We start from the raw sequence: 25,121 nt of genomic DNA on the forward strand, positions 1-25,121 counted from the left end.
TCAGATATTTATATCTTTTTTTTTGCACTCCCTGAATTGCCCTGTACGTGTCCCAACAGCGACAAAGAATGCTTCACATGAAGGCATGCAAAAACAAATTCCAAAACTTCAGTCAGACCAATCCAAAAAAAAGTTGATTTCTTTGTGCATTTGTGGAAGTTAACAAGTGAAACACCCTGTAATATGAAAAATAGCTCATTAAAGGCATGTTTCTTCCCCCAAATATGCTCTCTACGTCAGTTCTCTCAAAGCAAATAATCCATCTCTTTATAGTTAAGATGTCTTCTGCCATACTTCTCCATCTTCTGGCATACTTATCTCCATCACTGAAAAATGCCGTCCTCACAGTATAAACTTTCCAAGCCAAAGCTTTCTCCCTGACCTAAGAGAGTTCAGAGGTATTGACAAAAAAAAATATTCTTCGGCGTCACGTTGCCTGTGAATATTATCTTTGCATTGTGGTTTAATATAAAATACAGAATTCAAATCTTTCTTATCTACATCAAACAACACCGAGCTGTAGTCAAAACACAATTTGCTCTCCCCGTGATGATACACAGCTTTGTTTGTAAAATGAGTCATCAGTACGTAGTGTGGTGACACTATCGGTGAATCAGCAAAGCAAATTATTAAGTCCATGAATTATTTGTGATCTTTTTTTTTTTTTACAAAGTAATCTGCTGAACACACTGATGTGTTTACAGATTACTCCTTTCATTTTTTTTATGTGATATTTTAGGTCTCGTGCCAGATTGTACCCATATCCAGCGTGTCTCCAAAGTGAACAGCCCGTAGCGTGTTAAACCTCCTGCTTTCTTGACGATATCCTAATAATTTGGAACGACACCAGCTGATCTCGTTCCTCCTCAGCTCTTCACTTTTTTCTCTCGTTTACTTTAAGGATGGGGGAGTGATTTCAGGATAGTGTTGTGATGATGGCAAACATGGAAAAACAAGTACAATATACCACTTCATAAAATTATTACTATTAGTATAGTATTTTTGGACTATTGCAAAATCTGAAGGCTTTTCCTCGGGTTTTGAGGGGTAATTTAAAATGGGCTCAGACAAAATGATTTGTGAGTTTATCAAAAACACTCTGTAACACAGCTTGACTGCGAAGTCCATGAAATGCCTTTTTTTCCCCTCTCTTTCATTGCTTATGATGAATTTATGAAATAAGAAGCAGGATTTAAAATTCTGGCAGATGCATCCTGGAGAGCGTCGGGGTCTGCTGTCAACAAATTAAAAATATGTGAAGAACTTGCAGGTCTACCCTCTAATTAAATGATGCTCCGGGGATATGGGAGATTTAAAGAAAATGCAGACAGCACTCTGCAGAATGGAGCTGCATGCTTTTATGGGGATCTTCTTAAGTTTTGGCTGTTCACAGATATGGGATGGATTCCCAGATCAATAAGACAAAAACATGAAATGATAAGACTGTGGAATCATCTGCTTAATTTGGCAAAATAAGAGGGTAAATAGAAAATGTTTCCTCTGGAGTAAATTGTGTAATTGTTCATGGCCTATAGAGCTCAGTGCTGTTTGATTACATTGAGCGGCAGTAGAAACTCAGCTTTTCGTTGTTGTTGTTAGTCCAGGGTTAAACCCCCTTTTGCCTCCAGAACTCCCTTAATCCTTCGTGGCATAAATTCAACAAGGTGAATTTTGGTCCATATTGACATGATAGCATCACACACAGTTGCTGCAGATCTGTTGGCTGCATCACAGCATCCATGATGTAAATCTTTCATATTTCTACTGTATACTTGAACACTACATTACTGCCAACTTGACGATAAGCCAAAAGGTCGTTAACTGCGCAGCTGCACAGGGAAAAAAAAAAAAAAAAAAAAAAAATCAAAACACTGACAGAAAACTTCAGAGCCATTTAGATACTTTGAAAAACAAACAAAAAAACAAACAAACAAAAAACTTTATTAATTTAACAAGCATACAAAACAACAAATCAGTTTCTTCAAACTACCAATGCAGTTTCAGTGCAATTCCAAAATATACATTTTCAGCAGGGCATGTTAATCAAAGTTATTCACACCTGGACACAGCCATTTAAATAGTTCTTTTGATTATCATTTGACAACTGTCCTAGCCAGAGGAAGCTCACAGGTAATACCTTCATGAGGTAAAACTGCACACATTCAGTCTTTAAAATGTACAAAACAAAGCACTACACAATTAAATATTAAATACATGAACAAAAACATATTACAGCACAATACAAAACAAGCATTTGTAAACAAAGTTTGTAAACAAAAAATAAGTATGTGGTGATAGATATTTGGTTTGTGGATATAATAAATACCTAGCTGATGCACTGTATGGTATCCACACAGACAGTATTTGGTGTGAAAGTGTGACAGACTGTCAGTTATAATTTTCAGAGGTGAAGGATGTGGAAAATCCAGACAAAGCTTCTTCCTTTATGAGTGTTTATCCACAACTAACGGCTAGAGCAGAGATAAACATAGAGGCCAGTTCAACATAAAAAAAAGCTACTTCCTTGTTTCCTTTTCCTTCACTGAAATGGGACATTCAACATTTGCTTCTTTAACAATGTTTACCAGCAACACAGGAAGCCATCATTCATCCACAGAAACACTGTTACTTTAAGACAGATCATAGCATTAGCAGGGCACAGCAGTGAAACAATAACAAGAGCGTAAGGATGGCACTGCCAGAAAAAAAAAAAAAAAAATCCTTGAATGGGGGATTTTGAAGCTCACCGAGTACAGTACCAGTCAAAAAAATAAAAATAAAAATTGGCCTTGTCACTTGATGATGACAGATTAATATACAGCATCAGCCCAGAGTTTAGAGCAGCTTAACAGAGGTTAATTTCAGTAAGGCTAAACTATTAAGTGTTGGGAGCTTTATCGCACTGTTTCAAGCATAACTTTCAAAAAACTTGGAGGAAAAAAAAAAAAAAAAAAAGAAAAAGTGAAATCAGGCCCCACATGAAGTAACCATCTTCCTAAACCAAGAGGCAACCTGTAAATTAAATACTGATATGTCCCATGACTCTTTGGAGTTGACTTTTTCCTTCTTGTCAGGTGCTACAGGTATGCTGCTACATAAAAACTGAACAGTTGTGAACAGAAACAGAGCTAGGACACTCACATCCATTTGAGCTCATGTTTTCATGGTCATGCTTAAATACTCCACATTGAAAATTTGAAGGGCGTCACAAACGTAGGTGTTTGTTAATTTTGACTTTCTGCGGCCCAGAGGGGACTTTTCTCTGCTCCACAGGCTTGTGTGGAAGCATGCATTATTCACAGGTTAGTAAGTTAGTATAGGATACTGTTATAGTCAGATGCAGCCAGGTGTTAATCACAGTTAAACTGCTGCTGTCACAAGTGTAGCAAACATTGTTGCAGCATCTCAAACTATCAATGACAGAAGGTCAGACTGTAAGGTAACCTAAATTAAAAACGTCCTTTACAAACAAGGACCGAATATGAATAGATCACTCAATAATTGTGCTATTTCTTGAATAAGTGGGATTCAAAAAGTGCTCAAAGTTTCAGTCAGCACCCAGACACAGTGAGAATATACAGCCTCTTTCAGATGTGCCCTCTTTTCCATCAATCTGGCAGCATCTGAGCATGTTAGCTTTGCGCCTGAATGAGCACTCCAACTACGTTTTACGCAGAAGTCGCGACGGCAACCTTTCCAGGTCGGAAAAGGTTTGTGTCACTTTCAACATGGTGCACATCTGAATGCATGTCTCTGCTGCATCTGTGCGAGTTGCTCAGCTCATTGGAGAGTGTATGAGACGCCAATGAGACAGAAAAAAGAAAAAAAAAAAATTCTATGACGCGTTTTTGCTTTTCCCCAATTCAGAAGAAAGCGCTTTCCCCTGGAGCCTGTGTGGGGAGGAGAGTACAACTCTCTCAGCAGCTCCATGCAGCACACACAGAGACCTTGCTCTTAGTGACTATGCAGGAAAGTAGTAAATTTACTTTACACATCAATAACTGTTGCTAATAATACAACATGTCTGTTAAAATATTATGCACATACCTTGTCTGTGCCATTGGTATGTCTTAATAAAACCATGAGGAATATGAATGTAAAAGTGACCCATGTCTGAAGAACAGAATGCCGTCACTTTAACAGATGGGAGAAGCCAATAATTTTACATGTCCCATATCTGAAAAGGCCTCAAAAGATTAAGAGATCACTGTTAATAGGAATTTTACTTATTACAGTATATTCAATGTACAGATTATAAGTGCTATTAAAAAAATAAAATAAAAACTGATATAGGTGAATTGCGGCCCTCCTACCCAGAAAAATCTGATTTTACATAAACAGTGAGAAGAAAATTAAAAAATAAAATCACAGCATTCACTGGTATGTGTCAGTAATTCATCATACCATGCTCATCTTCTCATAAGGCTATGATCTCTAAAATGTAGAAAGCACTAGATTAATGAGTCTAGCTGTCAGTCATTTTCAGTTTACTTCAGCTGCTTTTTCAAATAAGAGCACACACAAATTTACAAAATAGAGGGAAAAGGCTGAAAAGAATGTGTGAATCTGTGCTTTTAACAGTGAAAAGTGATCAGGAAAGGCATGGTCACAGGTTAAAGGGTAATTAAACACTCAATTACAAGCACCAAAAGGTTCCCCTGTACTACTCTCTTTGGGTTTAAACTTTACAGTATGATGCATTTAAAGCCACACCCCATATCAGTAATGTCAATACACATGTTCTCCATCAGCTTTCAATGGAGAACACCTGCTGTGATACCACTCTTTTTTTTTTTAAGCTATGGTCAGAAGTGAACAATGGCTTAATATTTCAGCTGACAGTAGTACAGCAGGATTGTCGGTCCCATGTAACTGGGTGTTGATTTACCCTTTGGGTTCCTCTTTTTTTGTCTCATCCCAGCATGGTTTATACACTTTTTTTTTTAAATCTCCACCTCTCAAAAGCTGGCGCTCCAGGTCTCTCACATTGTCCATGTCCCTCTCTACCTAATACACTCCTCCTCTGATGGGCTTTCTGATTCTTCATTTTCACTGTCATCTAGCTCAGGAAGATCTCCCCACAGGAGCAGATTCAGGCCTGTGGACACATTTGAAGGGGACTTATGAAGCCTTATGAACACATCTCATGGACATGCAATTGCATGTAATTTCAGTTTTGACAAAGGTGAGCTTATACACACCTGTCGAATCCAGTCTGTTGAGAGTAGAAACAGCATCGCTATTGAACATCCAGAAGTGGCCGTTGTTACAGGAGAGCAGGCAGGGTTTGCAGGGGGCTACAACGTGATAGCCCACAACATTACCACTAGGGGAGAGAGGATAAAGAAGAAATGTGAGTCAGCGCTTTGCTGGGGGCACTTCTGAAAAGTGCCAACACTACTAGTGAGTTTCCATTATCTAACACATGTTTGTTTTTGCCCTGCGTACAACAACAAAAGCCCATGAACACAAAAGAGGCTCTATAAAGCTTCACTGTACTGTGCTTTAAATATGATTTCAGATACATCTGTACAGTCATTCTGTTGTCATCAACAAAAAAGATAACTAGCAATGATTTTAAAAATCTATGCCATGAGATGTGAACATTGGTGCTCTAAGAAATTATAATACACCTTTTCCATCATTACCCAATGTTTTGTAATGCAACAGGTTCAGCAATAGGGATTCAAGGAGAATAAGATAATCATCATATAAACCTACAGTGAAATTAGCTGCCAGGCCAAACAATGTATACAGATATCAGTGCGTATGTAAGAACCACTTGTTTGCTGTCCTTTTTATTAACGTCAACAGATAGCCTTCCCAAAGTAAACCCTACAAAAGGTAAAGGAGAGTTGTACATACCATTTGAGACAAGCGATGTCTCTCAGTTTGCATTTACAGCTTTCAGTAGAGTAGCAGCTGGCCACAAAGTCAACAGTTCTACGAGGAGTGTGCGTGCAAGGGGACACAAACATACCCATTAAAAAGGATAGAACTCACACTCATTTCACGGTGCCATGGAACAAAGCCAACTACTTATAATTGCTGTTGAGACTGAACATTGCGTGCTTCTCCTTCCTCAGAGTGAGCAGTCAGCCATCACTTAGCCACAGTTTTGTTAAGTGCACCTCGTCTTGGAAACAGACGTAAACAAAGACTAGCAGAACTGCTAAGAAAATTAGCGCTTACCTATTGGGAGGTATGTCAGTAGAAAACAGCTCAACCTCGGTGTCTGCAAGTAACACTGCCTTCATGCCTCTCGTGCAGAGCAGACTGTCACAAAATATGCAGTTCACCTGGGTTACACATTTGTTTTTAAAATTAGCGTTTGAAGTAGACATTATTGTTTTGCTAAATGCGGACGACGCCTCTCTCACGCTGTTCCTGCCTCCAGATAGCAAACGCAGCAGAAAAGAAAAAAGAACCGGGCACAGATAATGCTCACTAACTGTTCACTTCGGTTTAATAAAACTGTAAGGTAACTTTGCAGGCGACAGCGCTAGCTCTAATGTCCTTGTGCAAACGTTAGCCTGTTCCTAACGATCAAACGGAAGGCGGCTAACGTTAGCTTGTGAAACGAACACACGCAGGAAAATATATATTCTCGCGAAGCGATCTCTATATGAAAAAAAATAGCTGTATTATTAATTATTCCACGATACTGGCGAACAACTGGCCCGTTTTACACAGCTTGGGCGGCATCCATCCATGTAGTTAACAGCTAACTAAATAGCTGTCAGCTTTGTTTACAACTTCCTGGTATTTAAGGGGACTTCCTTAAACTATCTTTAAAAGACCCTATACGCGATTCTGATTGGATGTACACTTTGTAGTAACCAGCGTCATTGGCCAGCTTCATTACGGATTCTGGATTTGATTGGATAGAAATTCAAGTTGACGAACCCTGATTTAAAAATCTAAAAAAAGCTGATTGGTGTACTTGAATGTCGTTCAGATTTTACCGTTTTGGTTTAGTGATAGGTATGAGGCGGGGCTGTGGTTTAAAAAAAAAAGTTAATGTTGTAATAGTCAGGATGTTGAGTTAAATATATTTATACAGGTATTCTGTTACTTTAAAGGTTGTTGTTTTCGAAAACAGTACATTGAATGTATATAGTTAAGACTAGCGCTACTGAATTCAAGGGAATGAGTTTTTATCCGTTTAAGCTAATGTTCGTAGTTAAATGAAGCACGAGGCACTCTCACTTTAGCCGTAAGTGGCCTTATCCTAAATAGTGAGGTGTTCCTCTGGAGATCATTTAAACTGAACTCAAATAGCTAAACAAAGAAGTACGACTCGGTCTTGCAACATGCAGTTATAGTTTATGTGCCCAAGTGTGTGTTTGTGTGAGCGCGCGCGCGCGCATCCATGCCTGTCCTGCGCGCTGGGGGCTGACCAGCAGCCAGCCCCTCCATCTCCACTTGGTTTCCTCTCTCTTACTTCAGGAGGTGGGTGGAGGAGAGGGCAGCACTTTAGTTTAGACAGGCATACGGGCAGCAGTGAGACTGAGATCCGCTCGGGACAAGTAACAAAAGAAAAACTTTGCAAAGTGCTGAGTAAAAAGCTAATCAGTTTTGTTTTTTTTTTCATTTATGCTTTTCAGAAAGGGAATGACTCTCTTTTCTCATGAAGCTGTTTGCACCATAACCGGTCTTGAGGAGGCGGTGAGGCGCGGCGTCGGAAAGGAGCACACAGCAGTAGCAGCAGCGCCAAACTCACAATGCGCCCTGAGTGAGCAGAGGCAGGGAGACAATACTGATCCACGGGAACACTGAAGAGCTGTAATATCTCATTTTGGCTATTTTTTCCTCCTTTTCATAGCCGCTTCCAGAGTGGCATTCCTTCCATCCAAGGCTAAATTGTTGAATAATTAAGAGAAAATTGACTTCACTACTAGGACAAGTGGTTGATATCCAAACTCAGCCATGACGTCTCCAGCGAAATTCCGAAAGGACAAGGAGATCGTGGCCGAATATGAGACTCAAGTTAAAGGTAAAACTTTTTTCTAAAGCCCTTCAGATGTTTGCACACAGCAGAAGCTGGGGAGATAATAGCCTTAAATCTGTGCCTACTTTCTTGTATGGTGTGTTTTTCCCTGACTTGGCTTATTGCATCCAATTTTTCTGTACCCTCACCTCTCCTATCAGGCGTAAAGGGCAGGCTTGCCTTTGTATTTCACCAGCCACTCAAGAAGGTTGTCACTATGCGGACGTGGCGGATCATTTTCATGTAAATAATTTGCAATCATAAGTGGAACATCATAATCAGGCGTGTGATCGCTCGCCTTTAAGGCAACGCGCGGATGGCCAACAAAGGCGGAAAGAAACGCTCAGAAATCAGTGGTGTTATCCAGATGTGCTCTCAGCACGGCCTTATTATAAAAGCATACGTTAAGGTGAGGGTGTGTATGTTGCATAGACTACCAACTGGGCTGAGGTTTCGACATTGAACAAGGCAGGGCGTTTTCTTCCCCTCTCTGTCTCCTGCGTGTCTGTGCTGCTGGTCTGCACCGGCGTTCGTTCATGCGTTAAACGCGGAACGCAATTAAATGATCGATTTGTGCCCTGGCTTGTTCATTGATCGCAGTTCATCGGTGCAGCTTCTGCTGATGATCAAGGACACAAGAGAGCAGCAGGGGTGGGAGAGCGGATTGTAGCTTTTAGAAAGGCTCGCTGAGATGTTAACTGTTCACTAGCTGATTGTTGTGTTAGGAGATTTTTCTGTCATCGGGCAGTCACATTGGATTCAGATGTCACTCAGAATAACAGTGGGTGCTTATCAGATCTTGGGGGTGGGGGGTGGTATATACTTGAGGCTGGAGAGGAGAGGAGAGGAAGGGAGAGCTCAGGGGTGCCGGTTTGGGGGTGGGGTGGGGGCCTGTATTACAGCATGTTTGCACTGTTGCTGCAGTGCCAGATCACTAGATAAGATGGGCCACTGCTTGCCTCATCACCACCATCACCGCTTCTGATTTCCATTTCGAAAGAAGACACCAGCCCACTTTACACCCTTGTCTCCTTACTGGCACCTCACAGCACTCCTGTTTGTTCCCTGTATCAGAGCTGCAAGTCAGTAAGGAACAAAATACTTTTGAGGAGTTATCGTAAATCACAAGGTTGTTAAACTGGAATTTCTGGCGTCAATGTACAGAGTGGCAAGAACGGTTGTTGAGTTTCTCAGTAAGGTGTGGAGCAACCAAAAGCAAAAGGAAAAACAAGTCTGCACACCAGCATAAGCTCCTGAGTAATAATTTAATACAAAACCATAATGTGACTAACGTTTCAGGCCACAACCGCCCTTCCTCAGATTTGCAGCCAGAATGCAGCTTTGATGTCCCCTTGGCATAGATTCAACAAGTTTATGGAACCTCAGCTTATCAACACCAGTCATCCAAAACTCTTCATTTTACTCGAGATAAAAATATGACTGCAAAAGCCGACTAGTTGAGCTGAGGCTCAGGCCTTAGACCTGTCAAACTTTTCCTTTGAATTTGCTTTGTTTTCTTTGTTTGGCACCACATCTACAGAAAATCTGGGCAGAGGACTGATTAGGTGACGTACTAAAACGGGTATTTCTGCCATTTGAACAAAACGGCAGAGTAATCCAGTGTCACTCGGCTCATGGTTAACCACCTTTTGTTTCCCTGGCTATTTGAAAACTTTGGTTGGCACCACAGTGACATTAGAGTTGCTGTCTCATTGTCCGTTTAGACTGCTGTTTACGCTCAGCAGCATGTGTAAAGACTTTCTGTCTGTGCTGCTTTGTGAGCACTGTCTGCTGGGTTTGTCACACTGTGGGCTTAATGTTTGTCCATCGACCCTGGGCATTGATTCCTCCTGTCACTTACTTCACTGCTCCCTAGTGAACATCTGTATCGCGCTGTTCTTCTGTCCTCACTCTGTCCATATGTTTTTCCATTCGCTATCTCCCCTGTCTGGAATGAACAGATGATAGCGCAAACCTGTGCATCCTCATAGCTGTTTGAGATGTGTGTGTGTTTTCTGTCTGTGTAGAGATGCGTCCAGATGCTGTGACGTTCTCAACAGCATGCCTTCTCTACAGTCTGTCATTACCCTGTGCACTGCTGGTAAACATTTTCTTGTAGAGGGCATCAAGCAGCTCGCACTCTTTTTCACTCTGCGTTTGCTAACACGTGTCCGTCTTGTTTCCCAAATCTTTGCTAGATCCGTTCTGCATATTTCAGTCCTGCTAGCCAAGAAGGGCTCATGCATACTTGCATGACGCTGCTATTATCAGGTAGAAGGCATAGACTTTACACGAAGCAGCTATGCACTGCAGCATCATGGGGGAAATGAATTTAAATCCTCCCAGGTGACATTCATGAAGCTCTGCAGCGAGAAGGGGAGATGCATGAATGTTCACATATTCACACAGATAAAGACTTTACAGCATTTATCAAGCACTCAGTGAATGCATTTGTTCTGATTATTCTGGCGTATTAACTGCTATAAATTTAGGTTTGCTGTGTCTCCAGAGCGGCCATACTTCTGCAGTATTATCGTACTGGCCTGTACCGTGATACATATATTCTCATGTAGTTTTAGTGTTCCTTGCAACATCAGCCAGTGATGGAAAGAAAGGTGAAAAATACAAAAAAATTCTGGTGAGACTCTTGAGGTTATTTGACCCTCTGTTGCAGTATATCGACTTGTGTCTTTTAAAGCTTAAAGTAAACACAGTAAGTGGTGACTGTTTGACTTTTACAGCTGGAAAATACTTTCAATTGTCATAATGATTCCTGATGGTCTGTGCTCCTTTTTGATTACCAAAAAAGGTTGATGTAAATTGATACCACAAGTATGGTGATGTCAGTGGACATGGTCACCTCGTCTGTTGACTGGATACCTGAATAATATTGCCCTTTTTTTTAATGCACACTGGCGTTTGAATGCTGTCATCCCTTTGTCTTTGTTATTTCACACAGACAGAGTCCTGATATTCTAATATTGGATTCTGGCTGATGAAAGGAATTTTCCTACTTGCTTAGGAAGAGGGTGTGTGTGTCTGTGTGTGTTTAAGTGCCTGAAGAGGCACATACACGCACACAGACACATGTGCTGAGAAGTAAAAGACGGGTCAGAAAGAGAAGCAGAGATGGTGAGAGAAGAAGAGAAAATAAGGCCCATTTGCAGAGGGATAGAAATGCTGTGACTTGGGACTGTTGAGTGCATCAACTGAACAAACACCACATGGCAATGTCCTATATTTCAGTGGCAATCTTTAATATTGGGGGCAGGAACCATTTTAGTTGAAAATGAAGGTGTGCCGAGGCTTTTAACAGATGTTTAATTTTTCAAATCCGTTTTGGCTCGGCACTTAAGCAGCTGTTGGTGTTTTACACATCTGGGAATATTAATAAGTACGTGCCTTTGTTGCCACTGATAAATTTTGATTGATTATGGCATTTTTGTGGTCTCTTGGAGAGATACAGAAAGGGTAATAATGGCCAGTCAATCTAATGTTAAACTGAATAACTGTTGCTGTAACTGTTACTGTTACTGTTGCTGTAAATAATGACAGACAAACACAAAGAAACAGCATCTTTCAGTGACTTTATGTACTTTTCCTAGCAGGCTAATAAACTCAGGTACCGAGGCAAGTATGAAGGGTGTTTGTCTACGTGTACATAAACTGTGTGTTTGCAGGGCAGCCAGAGAAACACATGATTTAGGATAAATGGTGGCTTTCACTAGCACACAATAGGAAAGGTGGTGACACAGCAAGAGGTTTTGTCTCCAGGGCTGTGGGTCTCTGTCTTTGTTTTATGTGAGGTTCTGTGCTTGGTCTATATTTTTGTTTGCAACACCACTGTTTTTGATTGATGTTTATTTGAGCAGAAGGTGCAGGGACAGTGTGGAGATCTCTGTTTTGTCTTTATCAACATTAAGGGGCAGAAAGAAAATTGAAATGACAAAAAGGATAGGAAGAGGGGCCACAGCATTGTTGTTCTGGAAACACTGACCCCCCCTTTGTCATTGCTTTCATATCAAAGGCCTTGTACTATGAAGCGGGAATTGGGGTCAAGCTCTTAACCATCGCTTACTGACATGTCAGCATCCCTCAAATGTTGCGAGCAGTAGCAAGAAGGTGTAGAGAATGAATAAACCCTTTGGCTGACCTGCATGAGCATCATTGAGAGATATAGATTCTAAATGGAGGGAACTTGCTGGGAAACAAGCACTTTAAAGCCATTTCATTCTTCTGTATGCTGCCTTTATATAGTAGCATAAATCTTAACTGGAGAGTCCTAACTCCTGTAGGCGACTTGACTTTATATAAGATATTCAAAGCCTGCTTATGGTTACATTTTTTTTTTATCTTTTATTTTACTTGATAAATGGAGTCTGAAGTTGTCCTGCAAGAAAAATGTCCAAGCATCACATCAATTTCATTGAAAACAAAATTGTAGTTTCAGTCAGATCGACCTGTGGCTTAATGACAGAGACGTGATACTGATAATCCTATTAACTGAGTCTGTATTTTCTCTCTGGCTGTTCCATGTATTTGTTCTTTTAGGATTATATTTTGCTCTTCTTTTAACATATGTAGACTGGTCTCTCACTTCTTATAGCTAGATTTAGAAAACCCAGGTTGTCTCACTGACCTGATAACCAGTGTAATTTGACCACTTAGTGTGACTGCGATTAAGTTTAGTGAAGCCAGATAATGAAAAGAGATCCTGGTTATGTTGAACTTGTTTGTAGTACAGGCCCCGTTTGTGGTTGTGAGGATGGAGGAGGCACCTAATTTTAGGGCTTTATCTGTGTGATCTTTTTAACAACCTCTGGTTAATTAGAGCTGGACTGCATTGACTTAGTGGTGCAATTATCAACCACGAGTCAATCACACAAGTATCTGCTGTTATTTGCTGTATCCTGTAAAAGTGTTTGTGTGTGTGTATGTGTGTGTTTATCTATCAGTGTGTGCTGGTATAATGGGGCAGAGGGGGTCCTGGATCTGAGTGTTGTATTGCAAGCTGAATAAAAATGCTGACAGGGCTTAAAATAATCATTCAGGAAGGATGCTTGTGCGCAACTGAGGTTTCAGAGGCTGGAACACACAGGGATCATACAGGAGTGTGTGAAGCTTCCTGTTTGGACCCGCTGCTTTGAGTTTGGGCAAAGGAAGCAAATGCTTTTCATGCGCACAGACGCACACACACACATATTGCGACTGTGCTTGGTGCGGGAGGCTCTGCAGTTACTGCACCTGCCTTTCACAATACATAAGAATGGGAAGAAAGATTTAAAAAAGATATATTTTTTAAAATAGAAACAAAATCCTCAGTTCTCTTTGTTAAGTCACAATAGAACAATGTGTTCCTATCCAGGTGTCCCACACTCCTTTCAGTTCTGTGTGTGTGTGTGTGTGTGAATGCGCAGAAGCAGTCATCTTATGCTGTGTCAGCACCAGACATAACGTGGCTGAAAAATCTCATTGATTTTCTGTTCCCTTTTGCCTATCTGCTTCCTCATTCTTCACCATTCAGTATGACAGTTTATTATAGGGCTGCTGCAGCACCTGAGAGAAAACACACAGCATTAAATATACTAACTCTGTAAGCGCTGATCTGGCCTCCTGCATCGAAGACCCACACAAATGTAAACACAGCTTACTAGTCACCGAGTGTGTTACTGCGATTTGGACTGAGATGTCTCACTGATGAAACAGTTGATCTGCTCCTGCCATGCTGTCTATATTAACAGGAGCAGGCTTACAACACCTAGTGTATCGGATCTAAGATGTGACAGCTCATTAATGTAAGTGGCAGAGAGATGAAGGCAATGTGCAGTTTTGGAAAATAAATGATAAACAAAAGAAATACAAGAGCAAGTGGGTAAGGACAGAGGTCATCTTCTAGATGACTGCTGTTTACTGCTGGATTGGGTAACAGATGTTGCGTTTGCCCTGGTTGGCCACTCCTGACAGTTTGGTTGCTACCCCTATACAAGACCAACAGCACTGAGACATGGTGTGATTGGCTGAAGTCTCCCCTCCCCCCCTCTATTCAGGTGCCTCTGCTTTTTAGAAGAACTGTGTGTATGTGCACACGTGTCTGAATTCAATTTCTTTGTCTGGTCAGTGCGTTGTGGGTTTTTTTTGACATTTTGAAACATGTGAAACCTATTTGTTCGTGCAAAACATGCACGGCCCTCAAGCCTCGCACGCTTTATTACCTGCTGCAGATTTTTTTTTTTTTTTTTTTGCATAATCTCAACTGTAGCATTCCACCCAGACAGTTGGTTTTTGTAAGCTGATGAAGTTGAACGGTGTTGTGGTGGAGAAGTTACTACTTGCCCTCGTTAGTGCATGTGCAGGCAATATGTTGAAAATCGTTTATGATATTATATGTGCTTTTTTGTATTGCTATATTAAAAGTTTGGACACACTCAAAGTACTAGACACACAATCAGTGTTGATTCAGCATGCTTCATTACAAACCAGTAATGACACAAATTAGTCTTTTTTAATTCAGCATAACCAGAGATATGGAAGAGATAGTTGGCTTGGAATAAAACATAGTTGGCACATATCTGTTGCCTTAAAATATTCCAGCAAACATCTGCTACCTCTTTTCTGCAGATGCGGTGCTGGTAGTGGTGCCTAAACTAGAACCAGTTTCATGCATTTCTACAGAAGACCATGGTCACAAAAAGACATATTAAAAAGCAAAAAGTCTGTATTCCAGTCTCATCTTGTGTTTCATGTTGAGCTTATTTGTATAGACCTCTGAAATGATACAGTGCCTCAAAATTATTCCTCTCTGCTTCCACTGTAAATAATCTAACCCCTGAGGTGTGTTTGCAGTGATAAAGCTACAGGTACAGTCGCGCTTTTCAAGACAGGAATGGATGTATATCTAACTCCTTGTCTTTGCTGGAAGTTTTTTTTGTTTGTTTTCTTTAATTTGACAAAAGGATGATACACAAAACTTCAGTTAAACAGCGTAGTCCTTGCTAGAATGCTCAGGAACGACTTTCATCAAGGACATCCAGCAGACAGGAGCTGGAGCAAAATTTCATTTTCTAACAAGACGCACTCCAAGAGCACAAACCTGCACCAAGGCAGCTCACTCTCTGGGAACTATTTACTTTCTGTATTGTATTTTGAATATATTAATTTTGTTTTCTTTATTTTTAAACATGCTTTAAGAAGCTTGTAGTGCAGGAAAAATCAGATAAGGGTCACATGACAGATGTTTACTTGGATTACACAAACATTATGTAAGAATAGATAATGGATAATAGGTATTGATTTTTAAATACCTGAACATGAATAACTTGAGCTTATTATATAATATTATACTATAGTATATTTGTAGCTAACTAGGCAGTTCATTCTTTTTCTTTACAATACATTAAAGCTATAATGCAGGTTGGCGTCAACTTGAAAGAAAGGCCCATGTGAAATGTCAAAGAGAGGTCAGAGGTCAAATGTGACATGGTATTGGGATGCAAACTATAATGTGATATTTAAAATCCTCATATACCAGCATCAATGTTCCTAAATGTTCCCAGTACAAACAAAGGCAGCAGAATTTTAACTGTTTTTGAAGAAAAGACATTTTATGAAAGTTTGACCTTATTTGACCTTGAAGAAGATTTCAGAGGCCCAGAGTAACATGATATTTAGAATCCCCATATATCATTCCTTATATGCCTATATGTTGTCAATACCAACAATGGTAGTAAGAAACATAGTTTTAAAAAGCCCTATATAGTATTATTGTCACTTTGACCTTCTGATCGATGTGTTGACCTTCAAGGAGAGGTCAGAGGTCACATGTGACATGATGTTTTTTCTTTTTTTTATGATACTTTCTATGTGTTGACAATACACACCACACTTGTAAGAATCATAGTTTCTAACTTCTAAGGCTTTTTGTCAATTTTCAACCAATAAATCACTAAGTTGACCATGAAGGCCTTGGTGGATGTGAGTCAAATTTTAATGGCTCTCTGCACCCCTACAAGTTTTATCAGAATTCATTTAAAACTTTTCAAGCTATCGTGTGCAAATTTGAACACATTCAAATCCTATCAAAAACATAACTTCCTTGGCAGAGGTAATTATTTTTCAATCATGGTGCAGCATCTTGACATTCAAACAGTGGTCATTCGGTGTCAGAATGTCGGCTGGTGTACAGCGAAAAAGGCTGTTTTCAGTATTTGTAAATTTGCTAAAAGTTTCCTAAATTATTTGATCTATATCTGTCCATTGATTTTCTTTCACTCATCCAGTTCAGGGTCGTGTAAAGGATGGAGCTTATCCCAGCTGTCAAATGCAAAAGGCAGGGTACACCCTGGACAGCTCACAGCGATTTTTGGTTTATAATTAATTAAAATATAGACCAAATTGCCCAGATATGTTCCCTAGAGCTCAAGTTCCAGTTAAATTTTTGTCCCGTTTTGCTTAAAAGATAATTCAGGTTTTTGACAAAACTGATTCAAATCAATTTCTTGATTGTTTTGCTTCCAAAGATATAGAATCACATCACCCAGTGTGAATATGTTTGTGACCCATGTTTTCAGGTCCTGACCTCTGTTTGGGTGCCTCTTTCAAATTTTACTTTCTTTACCTGGCACGTGGCAGCACACATACCTTTTTTTTTTTTTCCCTTTGCTTTTTCAAATCCTACATCTCGTGAACAATCGGGCCATTGTGAAAACTGCCAGTCCCAAATGCAAATTTTTATTGTTTCCCTCATTTCTTCCTCCTCTTATATTTTTTCTGCAGTGTCTCTTTTCGGCTCTCCTTGCTCTCTTCCATGATGTTTGTCAGCAGTGATGAAATGTGACACGCTCATTTTCAACACACCTCCTATGGCAGCTTAAACCTATAATCATCACTTTATGATTACAGCACACAGATTGTGCGTGCATGCGTGAGCCTCACCACCGGACACTGACTCACAACCAGCTGAGAGACAGAGGATGTGCGTGTATGTGTGCGTGCATGCTGGTGAGAACGTCTTTAAGAACAGAGGGATCTATATAAAGCTGAGCAGGCAAAAGACAAAGCCCACTCATATCCTCTATAAAACAATCAATGGGGGAAAGACATCCAGCTGTAAATAAATAGGAGGGAGGCAGAAAGAAAGGAGAGAAACCACAACAGTAGAAGGTTGGATAACACTTCCCAAGGGATGCTGGAGGAAACAGGTTGTGTTTAAACAGCTCTCAAACTGGCCAGAGAACAGGGGGAGAAAAGGCAAGGGTTCTAACCATGGAGGGGGAAAAGGAGCAGCGCTGGGAAGAAGGAGAAAGAGGAGGAGGAGGGATCTGCATGAGGAGGGCTGAATAGCAGAGGATTGTGAAAAAAAATAGGTGAAAAAAGTGAAGAAACCCCACCTCTACTAGACTACGATCCATCTGCTTACTTCAGTAAGCATGTGTGTATAGTATGCACACTTATTAGCCTTTTCACTCTGCATCTCTGTATCTCTTCCTCTCCTTCCCCCTCCATTAGCAGCTTTTCTCAGCACGTAGGCAGAGTTGGTTGCTAGGGTTACAGAATTGCCCCCATTTTTCTAGGTTTGTGAGGAGCTGAGGGAAAAATGTGAAAGAATAATGTAGATTTTCCTAGCCTGTAGGTTCTGGCTAATCAGGTTACCCGTATACACATACATTCACCCCGATTCCATTTTGAACCTTCAGACCTCAGTCTTTTCATTTTTTTCCCCCCTTTTTCACATTCTTGCTTTGCATTCCTGTGCTTTTTATTTCCTCTCTTCTGCTGCCTTTATTCCCTCTTTTCATTGCTCTCTTTCTGCATGGTGTGACTGCTGTTTCCTCATCTCCCTCTGTCTGTGGGGCGGTGTGCTGTGTGTGTGCGAGAGAGAGAGAGATGAGGCGATATGGTGTTTGATTAAAGGAGATTGTAAATTGTTGCTGCTTGAAAATGATTTGGACCTGCCATTGGTGTTTTTAAGTGTGGAAAATATTAAAGCCCGAGGTTGTGTTTTAAACCTGCATTAACATCAAATGCTCTAAATGAGTAGGGGTGGGGTGGGGTGCTGGTACCAAGGAGAGAATTTCACTATTGTGACAAGTGTCTGTGTGTTGGAACAGTGTAATCGCGGCACTTTGGCGCTCGCTATTCGGGTTCACACCTCTCCTAATGCTGTTTTAATGAAGCCATTCATCACCCCTTCTCAGCTGAAACTCCATCAGTTACACACAAACACACACACAGACTGATGCCCACACAAACGTATACACACACAGCCCCTTGCTTTCTGTTTTCTTCTATATAACTGAGTGTGAGAACACTGAGTTCTTCCCCCTGCTATGGGAACCTGTTCTATTTTAGTTTTTCCCAGCGTCAGAGCCACTCTGATGGAGATTACTCCCCTCTTGTAGGCTTGTTTAAAGTGCTGAGTCCTAGCTTCGCTTTAAATCTGCTGTTATGTGGGAATACTGCAGTTTTCTTTCCCACAGTCCATACATGCACACTCCTATTTGCTGGCATCATGGTAAAAAAAAAAAAAGTGCACTCTTGAGTGGGTAGGTTGCTGCTCTGAAGAGGAACATCCCCTGCTCTCTGATCCTTAGAGCAGAAACAATACCCCAACCCCCCCTCTTTCAGGCCCCTCACCTCACACTCAAACCAGATGCACTACCTCTACAGTCAAACACTTGCTTTACTCAAACAGTGTGTTGGCTGAGCTGCTTGCATTTTGACCCTATCTAGAGGTTACATTGAGGTCAGCTGGTTTTGTAGGAGCAGGGAATATGTGTGTTGATGTGTCTCAAACTTAAAGCATCAAGGTGGGGTAACAGAAGGCCCTACTGTGCAGTCAAGGAAACAAGGCTACATGTCAGTAGAAATCAAGAAAGACTAAATGCCCATTTGCTATTCTACCTGATACAGAGGTGGTCGATCTCTCCCACTGTCATCCAACCAAACTGGGAACACGAGTCTGTGCTCTCTGGGTTTGATTAATAGGTGAATCTAAACATGATGCTAATTTGTTCTATTTAAATTTAACATTGGAGAGACATGCTATATGGACAAATATTGCACCACACCGCTTAATCTTTGAATTCAGGTGTTTTCAGTCCCTTTGCCACAGATGTATAAAATCAGGCACCTAGATATGCAGTCTGACTTTACACACAATTATGAAAGAATAGGTCATTGTAAAGAGTTCACTGGTCCTGTAATAGGATGCTACTAACAAGTCACTTCATGAAATTTCTTCCCTCCATGTGGTGTTACTGTAAAGTGGAAGAGTTTAGGAACTCGTGTATCTCATGCAAAACAAATGTTGACCTTTTACCAAAGTTTGTGAACGTGCTCAATCCTGGTTTAAACACACCTTCTAGGATGTGTGTTATTTATTCACTCTCCAGCCTCGTAGCAGTACACGTCTGAGGGTGTGGTGGTTTGAGCACCTCTGATTGCTTACCTTCCTGAATGCATTTATATGTTTGTGTTAGAAAGACATGTCAGTGCTGGTGCCATGCCTGGTGTGGATGAACCCACCCTAAAATGTGGTTTACCTTAAGTACACATTGTCCTACAGCTGTCAGAGGCTAGAGGCAGAAGCACATATACCATACCTAAGGCCTGATGTTGATCTCAATGCAAGAGCTGTAGCTGCCTGTCACTGAGCATGGACAGGGGGCAACGGGTGTGTTTGTATGTGCGCCTGTGAGAAGAGCATGTTTATATGTACTCGTCACATGTATTAAGTGCGACTTTAGGCTGTGAAGTACAGCTGATTCTGAAGATAATAACATACACTGAGTTTCCATTTGCACAGTTAACTTGTGCAACCAGATGCCATTTAATACAAATGCCCTGCAATAAGTAATTTCATTGTGTAGTCACAGTTTTTTATTGATTCCGTGCTAAACGTGTTCATTCAGGCTGAAGTTAAATGCTTTGCATGACAGGGCTTCAGGGGATACAAGGTGTTTTCATGTATGGCCACGTGATTTGTTGAAAAAACAATTTATGAACCATTATTTTTCCAAAGTTGATTGCAGTTCATTTTTCACTTTTGTCACCCTGGTTGTTATTCATATGCCAGTGCCGCTTTTTCTTTCTGACAGTGGTCTAAACAGGGTGTTCTGAAGACGCCAGCATCATAGTGCAGTCTGGCATGTTTTGAAGCTGCAGTGATACCACAACACGTTATTAGCCAGAAGAAAAATGTCAGTGTCCAATTAAAAAATATATAAATTTAAACTAAACTTGTAACTGTGCCTTGATTTTAGCCTTATTTATATTTATTATAGGTAAAATAATCCCTCATGGAGAAAGTTGGAAGCAGCACAATATCCCCTACTCCTTTTTTTTTTTTCATTTTTTTATTTTATATATATAGTTAGAATAGCCCCCATCTGGATACTGCTGTTGCTGTTACACTTTCTTACTCACTGAACAGAGCAGACTGTATATAGTGAGAGAGCAGTATTGTTAATAGATTATTTATTCCCTATTGGCTGCTTTTTTGAAAATTTAAAAGATGCTAAACTGGTATGAAAAGTCGGTAATCTAACAATTGAATTACTAAGCTGGTAACAATGAGGTGAACTGAAGCATGATGATGACTGATGTGAGTACAAATCCCAAGGTTAAAAACTGAATACCTATTTAACAGTCAAATACATGACATGTTGAATATTCAGGTAAAGCCCTGAATATTTTTCTGCATGCACACTGCTTTAGAACATTAAGTTAAAGTTTAAAATGTAGACGAGGACATGACTGAGATATTGTTAGGGGAAGCAATGGCACTGTCATCAAACATTGTAGGTGGTTAAAGTATGATATAGTGACCTCTTTATCATGCAGTGTTGTATCCCTCTGTTCAGGCCTGTGATTAATAGTGAAAGCTTTTCTGTCTGTATCACTGTCCTTGTGCACCCAGGCCCATAGTAGTGTGTAAAGACCATGTGCTGGCCTATCACTGTGGGATACCCCTCTCAGATTACTGCCTTCACCCATCCCCTGACCCTCCTACTGCTGCTTTCCTCCCCCTTCACATTCCGACTCAGTCCATGTGCTTCAAACAGAGTGGAAATGGGAACATCCCACCCCTCATACATGCTCACACACACACTCATTCCTATTGTGCAGTGGCCCATGCAGGACAGGGGCTGGAGTAGGGCTGGTGGGTGTTCCATACAGCTTTCTATACAGATAATATACTATGTGCACTGTTATAGATGTTTTTCACATGCACTACAGCCCGAAACTTCTCTAGCCAGGAACTGGTGAAGCCGTGTGTGAGAACACAAACATCTGAATTCAGTCAGGTTAGACATTAGTGGTCTTCACTGACAGCTTTCTAGTACGAGTGTGTGATGTCTGATTGAGCCCATGTGAGAATAGAGCAGATTCTGAGAATTCACAGTGGTGTCATGTGTCCTGCCTCCTGTATGTCCTGCTTGGGTATCACTCCTGGCTAAGGGTAAGAGTCCAGAAAACGTGGAGAATCTCTTATATTCTGCATGTGAGAAAGGGAAACCTCAGACAGTGTCTGGAGCTGATGCTCCTGAGGTCTGTGAAAATGGCTCACGTCTAAGGGACAGAAGTAGGAAGTCGACTTCTGCTTTGACCTGTTTAGAATTAAAAATGGGGACCAGGGTGTTAAAAAAAGAAAGTGAGCAAAGAAAATCCCTCAAATTCAGGACGACAGAGACTTTTGACAAAGAAAACGGTGTGTGTGTGTGTGTGTGTGTGGGGGGGGGGTGTCTTTCAGCACAGAGAACCTTCCCATCAGTCACTTCAACACATTTGTGGCATAGCTGTTTGACACAAGCATGTTCTTGTGACTGTTATCACTTTTTCACTTCTTTTTTTCTCAGTAACTTGCTTCACCCACACCACATTGTTTTCTTTCTGTCTGAGGGCACTGTTGCGTGGCAAAGGTTGCTGTCCGTGACACATACGTATGTACACAGGCATTCTCTGTATGTAAAGGCTGAAGTGGGAGGTAGGCAGCCGACAAGTGGCTCAGTGTGAGTGGGACTCTTGTCATGTGTTGGTGGTATTCCCTCTGAGGAATGTAGAGGAGAGAGTTTCCCAGTGTGGAATGGTGGATTCCTTCTTGCTGACTCTGAGTATGAATGTGAACCTTTAGAGTCATTGTGTCCTCTTTGCTTTGCACATTTATTGGACCATTAGCTGCATTCTTTTTTTAAAAGATCCTGTCGAGAAATTGCGGCATCTAAGGACTTTTTTCTGTAAGGAGATGTGCATTAAGACTTAATTGTTGGTTAATTTGTTAATGATGGATGATTTTTAATAACATAGGTTCAAGAGTTCCATTCAAAATATGTCAGCTAGAGTGATTATTGTGAGTATCCAAACCAACAAGAATCATTGTGTAATGTAGTTGTAATCCTTAAAACTGCAGTTGAAAGTATTATGTCATACAACCCCAATTCCAAAAAAGTTAGGGTGCTGTGTAAGATGTAAATAAAAGCAGAATGCAATGATTTGCAAATCTCACAAACCCATATTTTTATTCTAAAGAGAAAATAGAAAACATATCAGATGTTTAAATTGAGATATTTTACCATTTCATGAAAAATATGAGCTCAGTTTTGATTGCAGCAACACATTTCAGATGGAGGAACATTTTGCAGCTTATTAGGTTAATTGGCAACAGGCCAGTAGCATGATTGGGTATAAAAACAAGCATCTTAGAGAGGCAGAATTACTCAGTATATGTGGGCAAAGATTCACCAGTCTGCAAAAATTTGCATCTACAACTTATGGAACAATTTCACAATAATATTCCTCTATGTACAATTGCTAAAACATTAAATCTCATTGTCTGCAATGCATAATATCAAAAGATTCAGAGAATCTGAAGAAATCTGTGTGTGAGGGACAAGGCTAAAAATCAATATTGGATGCCTGTGATCTTTGGACCCTCACGGTGCACTGCATTAAAAACAGACATGATTGTGTCATAGAAATAACTGGAACACTTTCAGATTTCTGTCTGTTTGTGGACACATCGCCACATGCCACCCACAAATGCAGGTTAAAGCTCTATTTTTATCAAGAAGAAACCATGGATGGCAGCTTGCCCATCTGGAAAGGCACCATCAGTGCCGAAAGGTTTATACAGGTTTTAGAGCCGCAGATGCTCCGATCCAGATGATCTTGTTTAAGCGAAGGCCTTGCGTATTTCAGCAAGACAATGCTAAACTGCATCTATTACAACAGCATGGCTTCGTAGTAGAAGGGCCCAGGTGCTGAAGTGCTTAAAGGTCTTGCAGTCCAGACTTTTAACCAGCTGAAAACATTTGGCACATCATGAAGTGAAAAATATGAAAAGACAGCTGAGAGTTAAGTATACAAAAACTGTAGTTAATGAGCTATGACAGGCAACAGCATGTGGAAATCCAGTAAAACCAAAGAATAGCAGACGGATAGTAATTTTTTTCGTGTAGTAAAGCAGCTATTGTATCACCACACAGCACGTTGACACTTACCACCCATTGTTCAATGCCTTTGTTACCGAAAACAGCCAGGATGGCTTACAGTATGTGTGAGTCAGGTCCCTGGCTGTATCCCTCTCCATTGTGTCCTGCTTTGCTGGCGATGACAATGATAGCCACTGTCCTCTGAATGAAATACATCATTAACATAGCTTACATAGCTACATGGTCCATATGCACACAGCGCAGCTGGCCTTAGCGCAGCTTCTACAGCATAGAGGCCATTTTGAATTCATGAATTATTTAGTTGTTTCTTGTGCAAGAGGGAAAATGTGTCTGATTTCTAACGGGGGGGGGGGGGGGCTGTGATTCTTGGTTGTTTTTTTTTTTGTTTGTTTTTTTCTTCTTCTTTTTTTGTGAAGGAGTCAGAGAAAGGGAGCTCTCCTCTGTAGTGAGTGAGGGAGGAGTGTGTGCCTGGTGTCTGGGAGCTGAAGAGCCAGAACAGCAGGACTCCGTTAGATCAAACAGGCTTCCACTGCGGATAAGAAAGAGAGCCTGGCAGGGAGAGGGAAAAACATGAGCAGGGAAAGGATAAAGGAAAGCAAAAAGACTGCTCTTTGTAGCGTTTCAAACTAATGAGAATTGCCAAATAATAAACGGCTCTAATGAGCATCTTATTTGCCTTGTGTACCTTGTGTCTTACTGCTGTTAGTCTTGAGTCTACTAAGGCAAGTTTAGAACAGGTGTTGACCACATTCCTCCCTCTGTTCTGCTGCGACCCTTGACCTTTTTGCTTTTTTGCCAGCTACAGATGGTCTTTGGAGACCCGCTCCCATCTCTCAAGCCCGCTTGTCAAGAGTTACTATCATGGTACATTTTCAGGACAACTCTACGTATGTGAGCGTGTATGTTTATGATACACTGGGAGATTACACTGAGAGAAAGTGCTCCCTCTTCTCACCCTTCTAGTCAAAGTCAGCATCAATAATTCAGCTACACATTGCAGGACACAATGCTATACACAGCGCTGTGTTAATGCTCTTAACCTTCCCTGTAGATTCCTCAGTATTTCTCTATGGCTTCTTAGACTGTTACTGTACACCCATTTTGTTCCCCCCCCCACATACCTCATTCTACTGTGTTTTGCCTACACTGTCTCTCTATTGAGTTTCCACTAAGGCTAATAATCTGTCAAGCCTCTCACTCTTGCCTATATTAGTATCCGTTTTTTCCTTTCCCTCACTCATTTTTCTTTTACTCCTTTTTTAAAAAAAAATATATATATATATATATCAAGCATATCATTCTGTTCCCTCCCTTCTTTTCCTACCTCTGTGCCTTACTTTTTTAAAATCTTGTCAAGGCAGTTTTTAGGGGCCACAGAGAGAAATCTGTTAAGGGGAGTTAGGAGGAAAGGGTGTGGCCACCCACACTGCGGTACTCTATTGTGTTGCAGTGATTCCACCATGTCCTCTCTCTTATGAACACACATGACATCACGTACAAAGTAGGACACACACTCTGTGCAGAGTCACTGACCCCATGTTCCACTCTCCACTCACTGGAGAGGTGTATTCTCTTGGTATCAGGGCTGTCCATTCCTGAGTTAGATAGGTTTGTTTTGTGTCGTGTGTCATTAGATAGCAGACCTACACGGTGTCAGAGGGCAGAAAGCATGAGTAAGTTGA

The 25,121-nt window shown here is 40.8% G+C and overlaps 2 protein-coding genes across 5 annotated transcripts in view; one reads left to right on the forward strand and one right to left on the reverse strand.

The window, feature by feature from the left end:
* Window positions 1-1,958: 1,958 nt before the first annotated feature.
* On the reverse strand, window positions 1,959-6,774 carry LOC115780984 (protein FAM72A). Its single transcript, XM_030730459.1, has 4 exons — window positions 6,193-6,774; window positions 5,866-5,943; window positions 5,202-5,326; window positions 1,959-5,098 (listed from the first exon to the last, which is right to left on the reverse strand). Exons 1-4 carry the CDS (start codon window positions 6,342-6,344, stop codon window positions 5,004-5,006), a joined length of 450 nt encoding a protein of 149 aa, XP_030586319.1. The 5' UTR covers window positions 6,345-6,774; the 3' UTR covers window positions 1,959-5,003.
* A 223-nt stretch (window positions 6,775-6,997) lies between these two features.
* srgap2 (SLIT-ROBO Rho GTPase activating protein 2) overlaps window positions 6,998-25,121 on the forward strand; it is a 56,903-nt gene continuing 38,779 nt past the window's right edge. For 3 of the 4 annotated variants that reach the window (XM_030729055.1, XM_030729059.1, XM_030729058.1), the window contains exon 1: window positions 7,493-7,996. In XM_030729055.1, coding sequence (XP_030584915.1) covers window positions 7,930-7,996 — 67 coding nt within the window. In that variant the 5' untranslated portion in view covers window positions 7,493-7,929. Of the gene's footprint in view, window positions 7,064-7,492; window positions 7,997-25,121 lie in introns of those variants that run through there. The other variant, XM_030729056.1, reaches the window with a different exon arrangement.

The sequence above is a fragment of the Archocentrus centrarchus genome, chromosome 5 (genome assembly GCF_007364275.1).
Source record: "Archocentrus centrarchus isolate MPI-CPG fArcCen1 chromosome 5, fArcCen1, whole genome shotgun sequence".
Lineage (NCBI taxonomy): Eukaryota > Metazoa > Chordata > Actinopteri > Cichliformes > Cichlidae > Archocentrus > Archocentrus centrarchus.

Bases quoted from the DNA above. Each gene is read 5' to 3' on its own strand.
- LOC115780984 (XM_030730459.1), bottom strand. From the start codon at position 6,344: ATGTCTACTTCAAACGCTAATTTTAAAAACAAATGTGTAACCCAGGTG. The intron at 5,944-6,192 runs GTAAGCGCTAAT...CACTCCTCGTAG, and splicing joins ACTGACATACCTCCCAATAG to AACTGTTGACTTTGTGGCCA. The intron at 5,327-5,865 runs GTATGTACAACT...TCTCTCCCCTAG, and splicing joins GACATCGCTTGTCTCAAATG to TGGTAATGTTGTGGGCTATC.